The 21,098-nt window shown below is 41.2% G+C and overlaps 1 protein-coding gene across 1 annotated transcript; it reads left to right on the plus strand.

Moving 5' to 3' along the window:
* Nucleotides 1–844: 844 nt before the first annotated feature.
* Nucleotides 845–20,028, plus strand: slc6a6a (solute carrier family 6 member 6a). The gene is made up of 14 exons (XM_044037629.1): nucleotides 845–1,037; nucleotides 2,817–3,046; nucleotides 3,145–3,279; nucleotides 7,422–7,656; nucleotides 8,118–8,250; nucleotides 9,923–10,057; nucleotides 10,669–10,772; nucleotides 10,913–11,037; nucleotides 13,139–13,251; nucleotides 14,511–14,648; nucleotides 15,084–15,186; nucleotides 16,420–16,520; nucleotides 16,645–16,815; nucleotides 17,865–20,028. Exons 1-14 carry the CDS (start codon nucleotides 1,027–1,029, stop codon nucleotides 18,018–18,020), a joined length of 1,890 nt encoding a protein of 629 aa, XP_043893564.1. The 5' UTR covers nucleotides 845–1,026; the 3' UTR covers nucleotides 18,021–20,028.
* The last annotated feature ends 1,070 nt before the right edge of the window (nucleotides 20,029–21,098 follow it).

Genomic DNA, 21,098 nt, shown 5'->3' on the forward strand with positions numbered 1-21,098 from the left:
ACTTTTCCAGATGTTTTCAGATGTCTTCCTTTGGCCTTTGTAAAGAGACTCTTCACAAATGTGAAGGGATCGCTGTAGAAGCGCATACTCGTCAGTTCCTTCCTCCTGCAACATCTCCGGCGTCCTGCTCATGTTATTTATTTTAATCTTTACCTAATTAGCATTATTATTGTACTTTTCATGCCTTGTTCTTACTTTTGTTATTTTTGCTGGTCTGTGAAAGCACTTTGTAAACTCTGTTTTTAAAAGGTGCTATATAAATAAAATCATACGTAGCTAATGGTGGCCGATATTTGCACAGTACTGTTCACAAGTATGCTTATGGGTAGTATTCAGTTTTTACCAAAAAAACCTTCTTACACACTGGACCTATATCCTAAAGCACTGTATAAATACAAACCGGTTACCATTATCTTAACTTACCATTTCATTATTTTGAGCACTGAAGTTACTACTTTTGTGTGTGCATGTGTATACATGGATTTAAATCTTTGAGAGGACCAAAAAAACAGAAAATCCTGTCTGTAAAAACAAGTTTGTGCTCTTGTATATTTATATCTTTGTGAGGACCAAAAAAGACTTTTGAGGGTGAAGACATAGGTTAGGGTTAGAATAGATCTTAGGTAAGTGATAAGAATAAGTATTTAATTGTGATGGTTAAGGAGGCAAGGGAATGCATTATGTCCAAGTCCTCACTATGAATACTGCGCAAACATGTGTGTGTGTGTGTGTGTGTGTGTGTGTGTCCCTCCTCCCTTCCTGCCCACTACCAGCTCTGAGCTGAGTACATGTTTGTCGGCAGGGAGTAGTGAGAAGTGGAAATTTACAGTCTCCCACGTCGGTACCTGAGTTGTGTGTCACAGCAAGGCTGTGTCCAATCTCCACTGTGGATTTAATTGTCTTTAGCCGCGCGGGGGCGGGTCCTGCTGTCAGCTCCACTCCCGGTCACCCGTGTCTGCATAAAGGCGTTCAGTACAGAGGAATGGTGACAGCTGAGAGAGAGGATCACAGTACACAGCCGCAGCCATGAAGGAAATGTAAGTTACTACATTTATGTTCTTTATTTAATTGATATTTAAATTAATTTATGAAGCAAATAAATGTGTTTTTTTTATATTTACTGGGTTTGCTATCTATGTTTTATATTTATGTGTGTAAATATGGTAACAAAAATAGAATGATTTAAGAAAATTACATTTCATTATAATAATGACTGTTTAATAACGATATCACAGAGAAAGAGGCTGCGCATGTGTTACTGATTTAGAGAACTAGACACAACAATTAAATATCCTCCTTTTTTTGCACATTTAATATGCTGAGATTTATTAATTCCATCTTTATTATTATGAGAATGAGGAATTCCAGTTATAAATAAAGCAGTCTTGTGTGAAAACCTACAGCATATTTGCGCGCCGAGGAGGCTCGAGGAGTAAAAAGAGGAGAAAACGGAGGAGTGGGGGGTTAAGAGAGACAGGATGAGAAACGGAGTGAGCAAGAACTGATCCAGTTATGTAAGCAGGTTTGCTGCGAGTGGAAACGCGGCTCGCGCTGACTTGTCATGCATAACAGGAAGAGAGAAATCCTCGAAAAATGATGCGCGCGCCAGGGGATATGGTTAGATGGATGGACGGTGGATGGATGCAGTGGTTGTTTTTCAAACCTTAATTTAATCAGGAGACCCGTAGCTTCCAATAGGAATGCTGCTGGTTCTCTTTTTCCTCATGCAGTTGCTAGTATAGATAACACTCCCTGAGAGGGTTATTAAATAGTTCTTATATTATTATTAGTATTATTATGAACGCTGCTCGTTAACGCTGACGTTAAAGTTTAAGTTGTCCTTGGTCTGTGCGTTGGGGTTATTGTTTGCCAGCTGGCAAACATTAAATCAAATTCAGTCTTGACATGTCTCACATAGCTATTTCTGTCCTATTAGGGTTTCATTTAGGCTCACACACAGGGACACAGGATCTGTTGGTCTGTGACAAATCCAGTCTTTCTTGGAAAGACGGTTCGGAGTGTAAACACATTAGTGGACTTGAATGTGATTATCCCCTTCCTTCTAAATTTAAGTCACAATGACAAAATAAGAGCAAAAAAAACGAAAGGGAAAGAAACAGAAAGTTCCCCTCTGGTGCAGGCGAGGTCAAAAAGCCGAACATCCTGTGCAAACTTTCTCTTCCCTTTGCCTCCAGTGACAATGTGACTCCTACTGAGCAGAAACATCAACCTTGAGGCTCAGAGGGAAGTGTAGCACTGCACTTATGACTAAGAGAAACATTGATGTGAATTTGCAGATGCTGTCAGTGGGTTTCTAAATCACACAGTGCATTGTGTATGCAAGGCTGCTGTAGATGTTTTTACTCAAACCCAAACACTGTTATCTGACTGCCTGAGTGAGAGTCGCTGATAGGGACACACAGTGGGCATTCTTTCTGTTTGATTGTCCTTGTGTAATGTATGTGTGATGCTGGGCTTGGACTTGGTTTGTATTTTTATCAACAGTTTCAATTATATAAGAACTTTGACCTACATTTGCATGTTTTTTTTCCACATTCTGATTTGATTTAGTTCCATTGTGTGTCGTAAATCAGCTCCCCCAACGTTTCTGCAGTCCGAATGACCTCCATTTATCACTCTCTCAGATTACCGAGATTAGAATAGTACTGTATATCATGTACACAACCTGTAACGCAATCAGGAGAAAGCATTATCTGCCTAATGCTCCTCACTATCTGTGTCTTATCCCAGTCACCTCTGCCTAACTCCTCTGTTTCTCTTTGTCTGTGTGCCCTTTTCCCTTTCACCGTCCACAGCATCTCACAAAAAGAGAAGTTACAATGCCTGAAGGATTTTCACAAGGACACGCTGAAACCGTCGCCAGGGAAGAGCCCAGGAACTCGGCCTGAGGATGAGGCAGAAGGGAAGGTTACTCAAAGGGAGAAGTGGTCCAGTAAGCTCGACTTTGTCCTGTCTGTGGCCGGAGGCTTTGTTGGATTAGGAAACGTCTGGCGGTTCCCTTACCTTTGCTATAAAAATGGTGGAGGTGAGCAAAAGCTATGCGACGGATGCCAGAGCTGAAACATATTGTGGAGACTGAGATCATGAAATGACTTCAAGTTGATTATTGTGTCACTCTTTCAGGTGCATTTCTCATTCCTTACTTCATCTTCCTGTTTGGTGGTGGTCTACCTGTGTTCTTCCTGGAGGTTGCACTGGGCCAGTACACTTCTGAGGGAGGCATCACCTGCTGGGCCAAGCTCTGCCCCATCTTCACTGGTAAGTTCATACAAATAAAAACACTGCACATGTTCACACAAAAGCTGTGTGTCCATGATTGGTCCAGTATGAGCTGCCCGTGGTTGGCGGGGTGCGGGCTGTATCTGATTGGCCACGTCGGCGAGATACGTAGTGTGACGTCGTACTGGTGCGACGACAACAAATAACAACTTCAAACGCGACACAACAAACAACAGTGGAGGACATCCAGCAGCTCTTTCTCCTGCTCGGGTTGTGGCTGTTCGTCAAACTTTGTCTGAGAATAGACTCTGGATTTTGAAAACATTTTTTTTTTTTAAATGTTTTTACATAACTTTATGTGATACAGCTGAATATTCACCTTTCTGAGAGTATGCTAGACAAGGTTCACTTCGTAAGTGTGGTCGGTCTTTGTTGTGTGAACTAAGTGGGGCAGACGTACCGTACTTAGCCATTTGCAGTGTGTGCCTGAAAATATTGCAGGGTATATAAATGGGTTATTGGTGGTAATAAAACACAGGTGCATGTAATCAGCCAGTGCCACACAGCTCCTGCACACATATAACAAAGACACACAGTTAAAACCTGGAATGGAATGACGGACCGTGACAAAACTGAAGAAGCATTTCCTGATCACTGAATTTCTGATTATTTTTTGTCAGATAGGTGGCAGATGATTTGGAGGAACATTTGGTTAGAGCACAGTCATTTCTTTACTGTCCGAACTGTTTATGTTACCATAATGTTACAATGGTTACACCCTGTAGTGTTGACAGACTTGTGCAATGTAAATTACAGTCAAAATGTCCATTGATGTAAACTAAGAACTAAGAACATGCATATATACAGTGTGTCCTGTTACTGCTACGCTTGCATCAACTGTACACAAAAATTGACGTTGTCTACAGGACTAGGGATTGGACACCATGTGACTGACCAGCCAATAGGTGCCTGGCTGCAGGTGGTAGGTGGACATGCAGGGGATAAGCTCTCAGTCAGGCTCCCCTTTGTTTATCCTAACATGGTTTCTTGTGGTGCTGGCCAAAATATTAAACTTGAGGCTTCAAGATGGGAATTCACGAGCCACTGGGTGACATCACGGACAGCGGGTTGCCACTAGTGTAAACAACAGTAAACAGCAGAAGTGCCGCAAGAGCTGAACACTAATAGTAACACAGAACTGCTTCAGTTAGCAGATCTGCATGTGTGTGTGTGTGTCATGGATTGATGAGTTTTTTCCACTGTGGAAACAGACACAGTGGATACTTAATTGTTAAGCAATGAGGGTAATGTCGTGCAGCAGATTTAAAACAAAATCACCATACTACTTTTTGCCAACATGGTACTACAGTGAGGATCCACTGGTTTGTTTTAGTGTCAAAACAATTGACAGATAAGTATTTATTTAGTGTGACCTAGCCTTGCAATTGAAATCAATTCCTGATTTTGAAAAAATGCCCAGAAATGGGCTGAGGGTGGAGAGCAGTGCATGGGGTGTAGTCTAGTGAGACGAGTCTCTCAGTCAGTTACACTGCACTTCCAACGGTGGAGAGAGAAAGGCTCTGGCATTTATAAAAGAAGGGACAGCGAGCCTCACACTGGTTTGACAAGAGGGCAACGAAAGATTGTACCAGTGACGCAGACAGTACTAAGAAAACCAGTGGCAAAATTGTAGTGCAGTAGCACTAGATGTCAGTAGATGTCCCAAATTTGATCTCAACATGTATAATTTCAATACTTTACATTAAACTGTGTAGGTTTGTACCTGGATCAGCGAATAACATTACTAGACATATGCACTGATTTACAGCTGACAAGTGAACAATAGCATGACACTGGCTCTTAAAACTGGAGAACCCTAGGGTACTAATCTTTGTCTTACTATTTCTCTTACGCCAAGACATATATTGTACGAGGGCGGGGTTCTCTCACTAGCATCTCAACCAGCAATTGAGATCTTGTTAAACTACTGATACTTTGATAAGATACTTTCAGGGCCTGTCATCGCTCTGATATACAATCCATCTATCTTTGAGCGACAGCTGTAGCAATAGGCATCCTCAGCTGCTGTGACGCCCTTACTCATGTTCACACAAGGTAGTGACACATGAAAAGAGAGGAACCTGAGTGGCACCGCCTTTCCAGCAGCTGGTCGCTGCTATTCAAGTTATGCCGAGGCTGTTGTCTGTCAATCTGGCGCAGCCCCTGACACAACGACAAAAGAGCAAATCTACATCTGTCATTATTCGTCCTGATTTCATGTGTTTTTGGCCGTGATTCAAATACACCCTAATGACACGTTAGGGTGTATTTGCTGTTTGCTGCCAAGAAAATGCCAGCAAACAGCAGATAGCTATTACTGTCTGTTGTGTCGCACTTGGTGGCGTCGCACCACTATGAAGTCATGTATCTCGCTGGCACAGCCCACACCAACTAGGTATTCAAGCCTGACCCAGGGCTTTACCATTCCAAGCCGTGCCGCATTGTACTAAACCAAACATACCATGATGGAAACACAGCATTTGTCTACTGCTTAATCCCAGCTCACATAAGGCCAAAGGCGGGGGACACCCTGGACAGGTTGCCAGTCCATTACAGAGCCAACATATAGAGACGAACAACTATTCACTGTCACATTCACACTTACAGTCAATTTAAAGTGTCCAATCAAGCTCTGCATGTTTGTGGACTGTGGGAGGAAACCCGGAGAAAACTCTGGATTTGAACCGGTGAGCGTCTCCACCAATGTGTTGGTGGATACAAGTAATTCAGAGAACATCAGCTGAGGAGATGCACCCTCTAATGAGGATGGATTGAGTTCATGAATGGTCAGGAATGCGGCCACATGCATCAGACCACCTCTGAATGAGTTTTTTGTGATCAGATCTGAGGACGCATTCATACTTAATGCTGCTCACATTTGATTGGATCACTCAGTTCACTTTTGGTATGTGGGACTGATGAGAAAGGCCAATCCAGATGATGAGTTTAAAAATACCCTGAAGCAGTGGAAAAGTACTGGGAATTGCAGCGTCTGGGTTCATGACAAAGTCATTTAAAAATAGCATCAACACTGTAAGGACATTATAACTGTTGATACTTGAGTCTAAGTTAATGTAGACTTATCTGTTCTGAGGTTTTACTTTAAAGTTCTTTATCTCACATAAGCAGTTAAACCCTTTGCATACATTTTTTTAAAGAGTCATTTAACGACAGGCTGCGCCGTGGAGGGCGATTTATGGCACATACGACCAGAAGTGATGTCCCAATCCATGGGCGGGATCCTCTGGATTGTACATTCATTAAACTGGATGTTGTCAATATGCATCAGAGTGGAGCAATGTAGGCGGTCACAGTTCAGTTTGAGCCGTCACATTCTCCAAATGCAGCCAACATTTGCCTGGCCACACCTTTGTGGTCGACCATATCCTGCCAGCGTAACAAAATTGGTGACATAACCAGCAGGTTCTCTGAAGGCTAGAGCACCTCATTTCAGAGCACTTTACTTCCGTCTCCTCTGAAGGATACAGTTCACAGACTGAACTCCGCCAACCAGCCCATGGATTGGAACAAAGCTTGTGCTTGTTCTTCGTCACTGCAGCAGTTAAACCACTAAATGATAGATTTTTCAGCTGCTGTAAAGTGATTCTTTTTATTATTATTATTATTATTATTATTATTGTTATTGTTATTATTTTTACAGCAATGCATCAGACTGCTGCCCTGGGTGGTTAAAAAGAATTATTGTAACTTCATTTTGACTCTCAAAAACCATGATAGCATCTGTCAAAGTGACAAAGACCAAACATGGTCTTTCGCCACCCCATTGCAGTTCTGATGGTTGTGTGTCAAGGAAGCAAGGGGAACAACAGAAGAAGTCAAGTGTTCCACAACAGGTTTTTTCGAAGCTTTGAATTTTATAAAGTTTGTTAAAAACCAGAAGAGACCATATATGAATGAGAGGAAGGCACTGGGGAACAATTCAGTGGATCTTACTGATAAGGAGAGGACCAGGAGTTGAAGTCACAGCATTGGCTTGACTTTCCAACCCCACAGACTACGGTCTGTTGTTTTTACACATTTTTAGAAATTACAACCTTGAGCTGGAACCTTGTGTGATATTTTAAGCTAGTTTTGTAATGTGCTCTCTCTTTTTTTCCCAGGTATTGGCTACGCCTCTATTGTGATCGTATCTCTACTAAACATCTACTACATCGTGATCTTGGCGTGGGGTCTCTACTACCTGTTTCAGTGCTTTCAGGCGGAGCTTCCCTGGGCAAAATGCAAGCAGCCCTGGAACACAGAATACTGTGTGGAGGACACAGTCCGCAAAAACAAGACTTTCTGGCTGGCAGCCAACATGACCAACTTTACCTCCCCTGTCACGGAGTTCTGGGAGTGAGTATTCACTCAAAGTATAACTGTCACAAGACATTCACATGTGAAAACAGGAACATAACCCAGCCACATGGTTAAACATTTCCTGAAAAGGCTGCTTTGCTTTTTAAATGTACTTTTATTTCTTTGACAGATTATTATGTCCTCTTTATTTGGACTGCACCTTTTTACATGCAGCTCAAAGTTTGACTGTAGCTGTCAAACTAAACTGAAGTACCAAGTGTTTGAACTTGATTACAATTTCTCACGGCATGTATTACTTACAGTGCGTGTGCGTGGACTTTATCAGACACTTAAAGGCTCTGGCTTCAAAGTGTAGTATATTGCACAATCATCGCAACTTTTTACTGTAGTCTGACTCTGGACGAGCAGCACAACGAAGGCCAAGATTAATTGACTGACCCGTTTCTGTTTCACTTTCCACAAAATGCCTATAACTCTTTCCTCTGTATCCTGTGTAGACACAATGTCCTGAGCATCTCCTCTGGGATTGAGGACATAGGGCCCCTGAAATGGGACCTGGCCCTGTGTCTCCTAGCAGTGTGGGTTATCTGCTTTTTCTGCATCTGGAAAGGAGTCAAGTCCACTGGGAAAGTGAGTGCTTAAGTGTATACACATCCTGTGCTCGCTGTGTTGCCTGGATGCTGTTTGGCCTTTAGTTTTTACCCCAACAAATGAGTGACAAAACACTGTTGCTTAGAGAAAACCCACATGCTTGGAAACAAGGCTGATTTAGAGACACAAGGCTCTGGACTGCCCTGAAAGTTGCTACTTGGCCAGACTTCCTGTCGGCTGTAACAGTTGACTGCTGCTTCTTAGAACCTGTCTCTGTTCCTGTTAGCAGGACTGAAACTGCTGCTTGGTCTCAATTCATGTACTTCAATCCTCACATGTGCTGTTTTGAGTACATGTTAGTGTGTTAAACTATGACAATATGCATAGATACTTCTCACCCTCAATAGTTGTCACCTTGTGAAAATTCCACATTTAAAACAGATTTAGATCTGATCACTCTGATGAGCTCACATCACATGCTCTGGAACATTTTAGCCATTCATCCAAAAAGCTGGACTACTACTATTATTATTATTTGTTTGCTTTCTGATTGGTCTTATCTAATAACGTGAGGGCTGAGGAGAGTATTGCTTCATGTGTTGGCAAATGCTAGCTGCTGATGTATAATTGGATTGACAAAGCAATTGTCCGATGGTTTAGCCCAGCACTCGCACACAGATGGGCCAATCACAGTATCAGCTTTAGCTTCACATAATGAAATGAAACCTTTATAAAAAGTCATTAGTGATTGTGATTTCTCTGGCTTTTGTGTGTTTTATAAAGTTGTAAGAGAAGAAATCGTAAAACCATGTAGTTAATTAGTAATAGTAACATTTACTATGCTAGTTTGTTAAACTTAGCTAAATGCCAATAAGTAGCATCAATGTTGACAGTTATGTAATATTAGCTTAATAGCTGTATTGCTCAACCTGTCATCATAGGCTATGTCAATAATGACACATCTTATTAGCATTTAGAGAGGTTTTGCTAATCTCCCCTTAAACTCACATTGTGCATAAACAAAAGATTGGAGCGTGAGTGATGGAAGATGGCTGCTAATAGTTGGAGTTTGGTTGAAAATGCCGAAGGGCCTGAGAAAAGTTTATAAACGGATTATGCTACTGAACAAACTACTGATAAATACTAAATTGCAAAGAGAATGCTGCAGAATTTTGGTACATTCCCAGAGTTCCACAGAAGGGCAACAGAACTTCAACACAGGAGCTTTTACTTGCCTTTTTGTAGCCGTAACTGGTGTTTTAATCACTTCAGCTATCTCACTCAGCCACAGGTAATTGATTAATGGCTGGTTTGCCAAGTCTGACCATACTAACCACACATCCTCAATGCATCTTGGCTATACAGTAATGTGGCCCCCCTAGAAAATTCTAAATAGATTTGAAATTTGAAATTTGGCACAGATAGGATCTATTTTGGATGCATGAAATAAACCCCAACTGGAAGGTGGCCATTTTGGATCAAACAGCCATTTTAGGGCAAGTTTTGCAATTTGGCACATGTATTTGAACAAACTCCTCCTACAGATTTAACTATTAAAGTTTTCTTCTTTATTGCAATGAGATCACAGAGGTGTAATTGGGGTCACTGTTTGTGGATGAGTGGCATAACAAAGACAGTTTGAGATACTGTTTATTATCTCAGGTCATAAGTCTATGTTCTGATCGTCAGCAATTTGTCTTTTCCTGTCTAGGTGGTCTACATAACAGCAACTTTCCCATTTGTAATGCTGATTGTGCTATTGATCCGCGGTGTGACTCTTCCTGGGGCAGCTGAAGGAATTAAATTTTACCTTTACCCAGACCTGACCCGCCTGCAGGACCCAGAGGTACAGCTGAAAACGTCTTTTTTTTTTACAGTGTTACAGCTCTGGACTCAAAATATCTTTTACCTATCTCCTTATCTTTTGCATTTCTATCTGTAAAAGAAGAGTTTGAGATTTTGGAAAATATATTTGTTATTCTCTCTCGACGTACACAAAATCTCTCTAGATAAATCTATGTACTGTACAGTTTTAAATGACAATGAGGGTGTTTATTTTTAGTATCAATACCTTGACCAATTAATTTCTCATTCAATCAGCATCGAAACTAACTCAACAGGTGTTTATTGGCTTTCCGCCATGTGCTCATGCTGATCTATTTAAACAAATGACATTGAGCTCTGCTTCTGCCCACAGAAAATGTTTGCTCACCTCCGCAGCTCCCTTCTGCTCAGTCGAGTGTTTGTTTTTATGACCCTTAAGTGTTGTTTCACTTTCCCTGCACGCAGGTTAAATTTCAAGCCTCTATTCATCTTATATTCACAAACATAACATCCAGAGTGGCCAAAAAATGGGGATCATGATATAATTTCCAAAGCAGAAATGAAAGCAGGTTAATTTCATCCAATCTGCATAGCCCTGTGAAATTCAGCACAGCACGTCTTCTCTCTCCTCAGGTGTGGATTGATGCTGGAACCCAGATCTTCTTCTCCTATGCCATTTGTCTGGGAGCCATGACATCACTGGGGAGCTACAACAAGTACAGATACAACTGCTACAGGTGAGCCGCATATCTGCTGGGAGCTGTGGGACTGTAGTAGTGACAGCAACTCGTGTCAGAGACGGTTGCGTGAAAAGAAAATGGGAACTTCGGTTCCTCCTGTGTTCATTAACATCCTCCATGACATATGTGTGACATAGGGACTGTTTGCTGCTGGGAGGCCTCAACAGCGGTACCAGCTTTGTGTCTGGCTTCGCAATATTTTCCGTCCTGGGCTTCATGGCACAAGAACAAGGGGTGGACATTGCCGATGTGGCAGAGTCAGGTACGAGGGTCCGAGGTGATGGCAGCAGTGATGGTGGGCACTGCTGCAACAAAGAAAGAAAGGAAGAAAAAACAAACAAACAGGAAATTGGAAACTTAAAAATGAAATCAAAAAAAGATAATGCTGAAATGTAGAGGTATCGGCAATTGCACACTCCTTGAATAAAAGCCTCAATGAAACAGAATTGTTATTACAGTGCCAGATACTGTATGTTCCACCTTTTTGAGGACAGACTACTCTGGTCAAGTGTTGTCTGTTTTGTGCTCCACATTGAACTGTGGTGTTCCTTGTGTACTGGGCCGACATCATTGTTATCACAGGTGCTCAGTGACCACAGTCAACCTGCTCATGTTTTCCAGTAGCTTTATTTCTTTTTCATCAGTGGGGCCTGCTGTATGTGCACCACTGTTGGTGATTTTTATTTTCTGCACTGCACTGTAAAACTGTAAAGCCCAGTTCTGTTAACAAGCTGTGGATTTCCTGAGTGTGGCGGAGTGCCAACAGCTCTGTTTCTGCCTTGCTATGTGGATTTTGAAGGAGATGCGTCTTATTTCAGCATGCTTGCTTTGTTTAGTTCAAACTAAGTCCTTAACGGGACAGCTCAGGGTTTTTATTAGTGCGGTTGTATGAAGCACTGATATATTGTCAGCGTTGCCCCCTGGATGCCCTCTGTCAGGAGGCAGCCAGACACAGGAAAGAATGCTATCAGTGAAAACATTGCTGCCAGGGACACAAGGAAAAAGGGATTCAAGCTACATAACAAAAGATTTGTCTAATAAAATAAATGCCAGCTTAAGAGAACTCCATATCAAGAGTATGTTTGTCACTGTATTTCACTGTCAGATAGCCTGTAACGCCTGGAAACGTGTGGAAAGTTTGTCTTGCTATCCTGCGCCAAACTCCATAGACAAAAATCTGCATTTTTAGCTCCGTAGGACACAGTGTAAAATCACTCATTTTCTGTATGGAGCAAATTATAAAGCAAACACAAAGATTAGCATAGATTTTATATGTTTGTTTTTTATTGTGGCTAAACGGGGTCCCGGCTGGCAGCCACGTGTTTAGTGAGCGCGTGCCGACACAGGTGGGTGTGCAGCGCCGATTTCATGTCAGTAAATCATACAACTGCACTTCAAAGAAACCTGAACTTTGCCTTTTAATGATTGCAACTTGAAAATAATGATGTGAAACTGTATGACAATGCAGTGATTCTGTGGACAAATACGAACACACACACTCTCGCACACACACACACACTCTACATACATATTCCACCCTTGATTGTGTTTCTCATTCTTTGTCGTATCATGTTGAGCTGTTTCACGGCTTTGTCAAAAACCTCATCTGCTTGATGGAGTTTTTATTAATTTAGTTCAGATTCCACTTCATTTTTTGTTGCACGAGATTAGCAGTATTACAAAACCAGGTTAGCAGCTTACAACCTGTTTCGATGCATGCGGATGTATAGATAACATAATGTACAGAGTTAAAAGTATGATGCCATCAAATGGGAACGTCTGTCCATGACGTGATGTTTTAAACATGACATGCTTGGCATTTGGATGTTAAAGTTATGAGAACGCTGTCGCCTGGCAATGACAACACCAGCGAGTGTCCCTATTTGGAGGCACAGATTGACCTAGAATAGGAGAACAGAATAAAACTGTGATACGTGTGGGACAATATACTGTATATGAAATGTTAAGCACATGTGTTTGAAGTAGCAGCAGAACCTCATCAGTAGAATGATCTGGTTCTGTCATAGATGATTTCAAATATGAGCAGAGACAACACTAACCCTAAGCCACATCATACATCATTTCTGTTGTCACATTATACTGTATATTATTGTTGATACTTGTGGTGCACATAAACACAAACACATGACACCTTTAGCAGGAGAAAATCTGCTCAACAGTAAGTCCATCCAGTTAAATTTATCTTGTTTCATCTGGGGGCCAAATTAGTGTTGTATCCTTTCGCATCAGAACCTGCTCAGCGTTTACATCATCATTCAGATCCCCTTACAGAATGTCGTCCAAGCTGAAATCAGATAGAAATGTTAATTCTGTCCTCTCTCCCCATTCTGTTTGCCCCCCAGGTCCTGGCTTGGCCTTCATCGCCTACCCGAAAGCTGTGTCCATGATGCCGATGCCAACGCTCTGGGCCATCCTCTTCTTTATCATGCTGCTGCTTCTGGGCCTCGACAGCCAGGTCAGTGTTGTCACAGTGAAACTGCCGTCGAGGTATATCCACAGCACAGAATATCAGTTCTTTTGTATGATTGTATGAGTCCCACATGTCAGTTTGGTTCCTGCCACTTGCAATGTGTAAAACACATTTAGTGTCTCTCAGATCCATATCTAATATCCACAACGTATCAGATAACTGACAGCTATGTAGTACAGCCCATCATCACAAAGACATTTTACGACCACTCGCGATTACCCTGTGTGTGAAGATGTGAACCTTTTTCATGCTTTGCAATGTCACAAATGAGGTTTTTAGCAGCTGATAGGCGATTAGTAGAGGTCACTGCAATAGCTTGGGACTAATTTATCGAGCACTGACAGATTTGAGTTAGACAAGATAACCCAAGTGGACAAAACCCAAATGTACACCAGAGGGATTCTCTGGCTATATCACATTTCCTGCATTCAAGTGTAATTCTACTCGTGTGCTAACTCGGTCCTGTAAATGGCCCGCGACTCCTCTCAGCCATTTGCGATATCAGGCCAATGCTCTAAATTTGAGTTCGTGTAAATAGTCCCATGCAAGTGCAGCCACTTACAAACCAGTGCCAGTGTGTGTGTGTGTGGGTGTGTGGGTGCATTTTTCCACCATAAATTTCATGCACATTTGTGGTCATGAATGCTATATATTGTTATCATCTCTCACCCACATGCCACTGTTATGTAAGGGGTTTTTGTTTGGTTTTCGTGTAGCAGAGGAGTGTGTCCTTGGTGCATAAAGCCAGCGCAGTCTGATAAATGGGGCTAATTTTGTAATGTTATGACATGTACCAGTGTGAGGCAATGAGCCACATGGAAGCAAGAGAGAGACACAGGCACTGTTGTTTTGTCTCTGTGTCTCCTGGTGTCTTGGCATATTCTAAATAAACTGACTTAGACTGTACTTGTGTACAGGGACGTGCACAGATGGTGGCAGTCAAGCACTTGCACTTATTCTTGTTTTATTTCTGTTGGCATCATTTCTCAGTTTTAAGTGTGTTAAAAATGCCCCAACATTGCATTTGAGCAGTCATTTCTGCGAGGTGCCAATTTCTCTGTATGGTAATTTTGTAGAAACGTGTTGAGTTGGCTTATGAAATATCCCAAATCTGAGTTTTTATTCAAATAATTAAACATGCAAGTACAAGATTTCCCACTATAATGTCTGTGCACCCCTCTGCTTATGTGTATTAATCCAAAGTGGTAAATGAAGGCAGTTCTCTTCCTCTTTTGTCCCAACAGTTTGTTGAAGTGGAAGGACAGATCACCTCTATTGTGGATCTGTATCCATCTGTCCTCAGGAGGGGTTACCACAGAGAGATCTTTATAGCTGTGATTTGCTTCATGAGCTATCTCCTGGGACTTGCCATGGTAACGAAAGTAAGTTCACCAACAGGCTCCTTCAGTGAGCCTCTGCACTCTCGCCTCATGCCGCCTCATCCTGTTTGGAAAAGGGAGAGAGACCTGAGTGTATTGGGCTCTCCACAGCAGAGATAACAGACGTCCCGCTCGCCCGTCGCCTGCTGCATTTCTACGACCAAATATGGCTTCGCTTGACTTTCACCATTCACATCCTGTGTGTCTGAATGGTGCAAGCTGGAATGCCATTTTCCATCCAGCAGTTCGCTGTGTGCTTCAATGACGTTCTCAGCACCTGTTGAACTCTGCCTCTATTGGTAGAGTGCCAGCATTCTAGTGTGCTGCTTTCAATGCCCTCTACACACTCGGATTTTATGCCCTCTCCTCTATCTCTGTAATCCTCTTTCTTTCCACACACAATAATTTATGTCGTTTTCTGCCTTTTCTTTTTTCCAGGGTGGCATGTATGTGTTTCAACTCTTTGATTACTATGCAGCCAGTGGTGTGTGCCTTTTGTGGGTCGCATTCTTTGAATGCATTGCTGTAGCCTGGGTTTATGGTAAGTGGAAATCAGTCTGATGAGTGTGTCGTTTTGTTTAGTTTTTCTTTTTTAGAGTAATGGTCGTGGAGAATTACTTGCACAAATGACTTCTATGGTGATAAACAAAGGTTTTCCTTGTGGTTCATTACACACCAGCACTAAATAAGTTTAACTGCTTGCAGAGGTGTGGCGAGAGGGGCCGTCTTGTAGCATGGGATTGGCTTATCTGGGATACACCTCTCATCATTGGTTAGAAAAAAAGGAGCCACAGTCGTCCTGTACTGAACTTATGTAATCAACATGTTGTTAAGTGTGTAAGGCCATTTGAGTCTTTTGATAAGAATGAATAATTCATTATTCAGGGAAACACAGTAGATCATGCGCACAAAAAGGCCCTGCTATTCAAAATGTTGACCACTGACTGCCTGTATTAAATCTCACTGTGGCTGAATCACAGAGAACAGTAGCGCCTCTTCACAGGGACTGTTTTTGTTTGAGGACAATGGAGGCATCTTAAAATATTGGCTCCCGGCTTAAAGTTTGGGACGTCTAATTCTAGTGAACTGTAACTAAAGACCCCACAAAGATGTATTTTCCCAATCGAATTATTGGCAATTTAGAAATCGAAATAGAATCATGTATTTTCATCATTTGTGTCAATTGTTTTGAGTGTTTTCTGTACATTTGTAATAATAGTAATGATCAGAATATCTATTATCTAAATGGGCTGTTTCCTAAAAATGACTGGAGAGTTTGATCTCTTCATTTAAGTTTTTATAGAAATGTGCTAATAGATGGTAATACAGCATCATAGAGGTCTTTAGTAGCAAATGTATTTATTCATTTCTATCTGTGGCCCCTAAAATGGAGCAAAATAGTGAATACAACAAAACAACAAAAAAGATATAAAAGTTAAAGTGTAAAGCACAGTACACTTACCCTAGTAAACAATGCAGTAAAAACATAATACCTAGCGTTAAGGAAGTATGAATGAGCAGTTTTATCTGACAAAGCTTAGACTGTTTACCATATACTGGTACCTGGCTCAGTGTAAATATGGGCCTGTGATGCCGTTTATGGCATACAAAGAGATAAAGGCCTCATAAATGTAGTCATTTCCTCAGATGGTCGTGATAGTAAACAATAGCACGTGCACAGTTGACAGCGATTATAGTCCGTCGTACATTCAATAATTAAACCCACTTTCATCATTTGCAAGCACTAATTCTTTATCCCCTTTGTGTTGCATAGGAGTGGATAATTTCTATGACGCAGTGGAGGATATGATTGGCTACAGACCAAACCCGTGGATGAAATGGAGCTGGACCTTTATCACACCTGTCCTTTGCATGGTGAGAATTCAGAGTCAGGTTATTGTTCTGGAGGGGGTGAGAGATACTGATGACATGTGACACATGTTGACAGTTCAAGGTCACAGAGACAAGTTCTAAATGTAGCACGTTTGTTGTTTCCCAGGGATGCTTTGTCTTTTCCCTGGTGAAGTACAAGCCCTTGACCTATAACAAGGTGTACGAGTATCCTGACTGGGCCATCGGTGTGGGCTGGTGTTTGGCTTTGGCCTCCATGATCTGCATCCCATTGGTGATGGTCATCAAGATCTTGCAGTCTGAGGGACCACTGATTGAGGTGAGCTGACATGACTCCCCTGAGGTTTTAAAGCAGCAAAACAAATGAACAAGTACATTTGTTGGCATGTTTTTTTCTGTTTATCTGATTTAATTTAATTTAAAGGGTGTTTTGCTCATTTGTTTCTTTACTTTGTTTGAGTTTGTTCAGATAAAGTATCATAAGTTAAAGCTCAGGCCAGTACATGATTAGCTTAGCTTAGCATCAAGACTGAAAACAGGGTGAGACAGCAAGCATCGCTCTGTTCAAACAAACATTTATAACATTATATAACATGATATATTTTAACATTATAATACCTCTTTTTATATTCTGTCAAATGGGGAAAAAAATTGCATAGTTAGCTAATTGGCAAGCTGAATGCATCTGTAAGCTAGTTTCTGCTACACATGTTGTAGTAAAAATCGGTTATATCCTTCATTAATTAGATGCTAGGCTAAGATTATCTGCTGCTAGCTACAGATATGATAGTGTTAAGGCCCATTTATGAAACCATTTACACATTACATCCTCTAGAGGCCAAGTTGCAGTCATCAACATAGCGACCATTATAAGAGCTTATTTTTGTAAGCCATCCCATGGGGAATATCACTCATTGGTGTCAATGAGAGAGATGGATGACGAGTTGCTTTTTCAATATGTCCGTATATCTGCCACGACATTTGAGAACTGAGATCGGTCACTCTCCGTTTTCTGAGCTCTGGCAGCATGTTTTACACTCGCTTCACTGCAAGTGTGGGTTGCTTCTTCTTCATCTTCTTGACTGATTGGACTATTGACTCAATACTGCCCCCACAATTTCCAGTGGTATTGCTCCATTTCGTCCGTCATCGTAGGTTCCCCTGCTTGGCGCACAATGAAATGAAATGAAGTGAACGCCAAGTACGGATGAAAGGCTCCACCTGTCTCCGTCTTTTGCGTAGACTATGAATTGGCCTAAAGTAACATAAAGTTACCATAACAAGTACCTTGAATAAAGATTTACGCCATTTGAAAACAGATGCTCATCAACAGATTGCTATTCTAATCGTTCATGTCCTTTCCCACAGAGGATCAAAGCAGTGGCAGCTCCTGCAAAGTCAGGTGTGAGCTCCCGCCCAAAGGAGTACAACTTGAAGGCCAGCGAGTTGACACAGCCCCTGGACCCAAGCGGGAACAATGGCTTGAACAAGCCCACCCACACCATTGTGGAAACAATGATGTGAGCGCTCTCTGTGAGAGGAATACGATTGTTGTGCTTTCTGTGTTACCTTATTTGCTAACGTTGATAAAGGTAGGTTTACGTTGTCCAATATATTCGCGTTAGAGAGATTTGATTTGTATGACGAGGGTTGTTACTGTTGTATTCTTTTTCTCTTGTTTTTTTTTTTGTTTTTTTTTCTACTATACCAATATTGATGTTACACTTGTTGCTGTAGCTGGCACTGATCTCAGTTGAAGCAATGTTTTCCGATAGAACATGTTCAGTGTTTAATACCTTTCATTGATTCAATTGAGATAGGGAATTGTTTTGTTTTTCCGTGTTATAGAAGAAATGATGAAATTCTCATAAACCTAAATAACTGACTATGCATAAGGTAAAAAAATGTCTAAACAATCTTACATCATCTTTGGCACCGCTTTGCCAATTCTAACTTCTAATATTAGTCGTTGTGCATCCCGCAGTGAAAATGAATGTAGCTCTACAATCCACCCATATCTCTCACGTCGCACTCACAGGATCATATTTGTCGGTAGCGATGTCCAGAAACCCGCGTAAATATTGTTGCCGGAAGAGAAGAGAGGAATCTGATTTTAAGAAGTAGTAGAAGTACAAACAGAAGTCATGTAGATCTCATCTCTGGATGACCACGTACGCAACAGTAATACAGGCTGAAACAACTTCACAGCGTCAGTGATGTCGGTGAAACCTCGAGGCTCAAGTTTAATTTGAAATATTCCAACAAGTCTGTGGATGTCATTACTAAGTGCAATGACATGACACATGAGGTTATTTTCTGTCATTCTCATTAAAAGCCGATACGCTTTCCTATTTGGAATTTTTCCATGGAAAGTTTCGAGAAATGTTTTTGGCCCTCTAGTCCTTACATTGAGTTTGTATGTAATTTGGTGGTACAACAACATTTTAATTCCATTTTGGTGTAAACACATACATACATATCCAAAACATGTGAAGGGGTAGAGTGGATTGTTTACTGCAGATTGAATTTAGTTCGACACCCTTTAAATTGCTAGTTCACCAAGGCCTTGGCCAAATACTGTGAGAAATGCATTCATAAATAGAAACATCCTCAAAAATAACCAAGATAAAAAAAATAAATAATAATAATAAATAGCAGTTAAGAAAAAGAAGAGTAAGGAGAAATGGAAAGTGGCATTTTTAGAGTATTTGAACACTGCCTGTGTGACTACTTTAGTCAGTCCCAGTGCATTTATTGAAACCTCTTTTTTGCACTTTATATGTCGTTTCACCTTTATTGTAGTATTTGTTGCGTTTGCAACACTTATCAGGAGGAAATATTTTTAGCTTCTAACTTTTTGATATTGTAAACTTTGATATTTAGCATCTGGTTGTCAACTTTAGACAATGGAGAAAATAGAGTAGACATTTGATATCAAATATTCTGATTATTAGCCGAAAAATAAAGCTGTGAGAGTATATCGTTTAAAAGTTAAATGCGTTACTTTGATGTCCAAACATCCAGATAGCTCTTTCCATCGTGCTCATTCAGGATTACCACTGGATTTTACAGAAGTTTCTAATGTTCACTTTGGAAATTTCTATGTAGAAATTGAATTGTTTATAATTCACGCATGCCTTTTTGTAACAATTTTATACTGTACATCATATTACACCATTATTGATTCATTATTTTACTTAAAACTCACTCATTTCTAAATATTGAATACATAATGAGCCTAGATGACGTTTTCAGCGTGCAATACTCAATGAAGCGATGGCGTTCTCTGCTCTTTCAAATGACATTTGAAAGCGCAGAGAATTCCATACGCATTAAATATAAAGTAGATTTAATGACTACTGAACGACTTGCACAATTCAATACGAACATCATAGCACATGAAGGACTCACCACAGCGCTGTGCTGCTTAGGAATTCATGTGTACCAAAGTATTTTTGCCTCACATTTTGTCCCCTTTGAGATGCATATTGCATCATTCTATAGATTATGAATAAACATCATTTTCTTTGAATTTCCTGGTGTCTTAATGTGTTGTGCTGATATTTTATTCATAGTCTCTTGGAAATGCTACACACCTCCAGCTTGTCGTCCAGATTGTTCCACACATTTACTCGCCATGTTGGTTCTCGTCTGCGGTCTCAGTTCTATAAACACATCAACAGCTACATTCGCGTGCAGTTGCTGAAACGCTGTGATGAAACTAGCTCTCTCGACCATCCCGGGAAAGTAAGAGTTTCCCATTTTGCGGAGGGTGCGGCTATTTGAGTTACACCAGTCTCAGAAAGAGCAGAATAAACAGATTCGAGCATGAATGACTCACAGAGTTCAAATAATAGACACAGCTCAACTGTTCAGAGGAAACAGTGTGGATCAGGTCTTCACGGTCAAATTGCTCCAAAGAGGAGGACGAAGAAGTGACTTGCCTGTGCCAAGAAACACAAGGAAATGACATTAGACCAGTGGATATGAATACTTTGTTCTGAGGAGTCCAAATTTGACATTTTTGGTTCCACCCACCATGTCTTTGTGAGACGCAGACGGTTTTCTCTCTTTCTCCATGTGTGGTTCCCATCATGAAGCGTGGAGGAGTCGTCGTGATGGTGTGGGAAGTCCAGTGGATCACATGACACGGAAGTCTTTTTTCCCTCATTCATTCATTGGGTCATTTTAGAGTGTCCAATGAAAGAATACTTCACAGATTTGCATTTAGCTTTGTATTACTAGAATAGGGGTAGTATTTGTGAAATATCTTCATTCTTCATTCATTTTTTTTGTTACGTGCCCACCAGTGACACTTGGTCCGAGGCTTGAAACTGCAATGCTAATTTTAGACTGACTCGTAGGGGGACAGGACCTCATTCTAGAATGTAAACAGTGTCCGCCATCTTTGCTAACAGTTGAGCTAACAGGACCAAGTGTCACTGGTGGGCACGTAACAAAGAAAAGAATGAAGATATTTCTCAACTCGGGGGAAACAGAGGTTGGGAAGCACATTTTGCATGATGGAGATGCAAACTCCATGCTGAAAGGCCCTCATTTGGACCGGGTTGCAAACCTGGGTCGTTTGTGCTATAATTACTG

The sequence above is a fragment of the Solea senegalensis genome, linkage group LG11, assembly GCF_019176455.1.
Source record: "Solea senegalensis isolate Sse05_10M linkage group LG11, IFAPA_SoseM_1, whole genome shotgun sequence".
Classification (NCBI taxonomy): domain Eukaryota; kingdom Metazoa; phylum Chordata; class Actinopteri; order Pleuronectiformes; family Soleidae; genus Solea; species Solea senegalensis.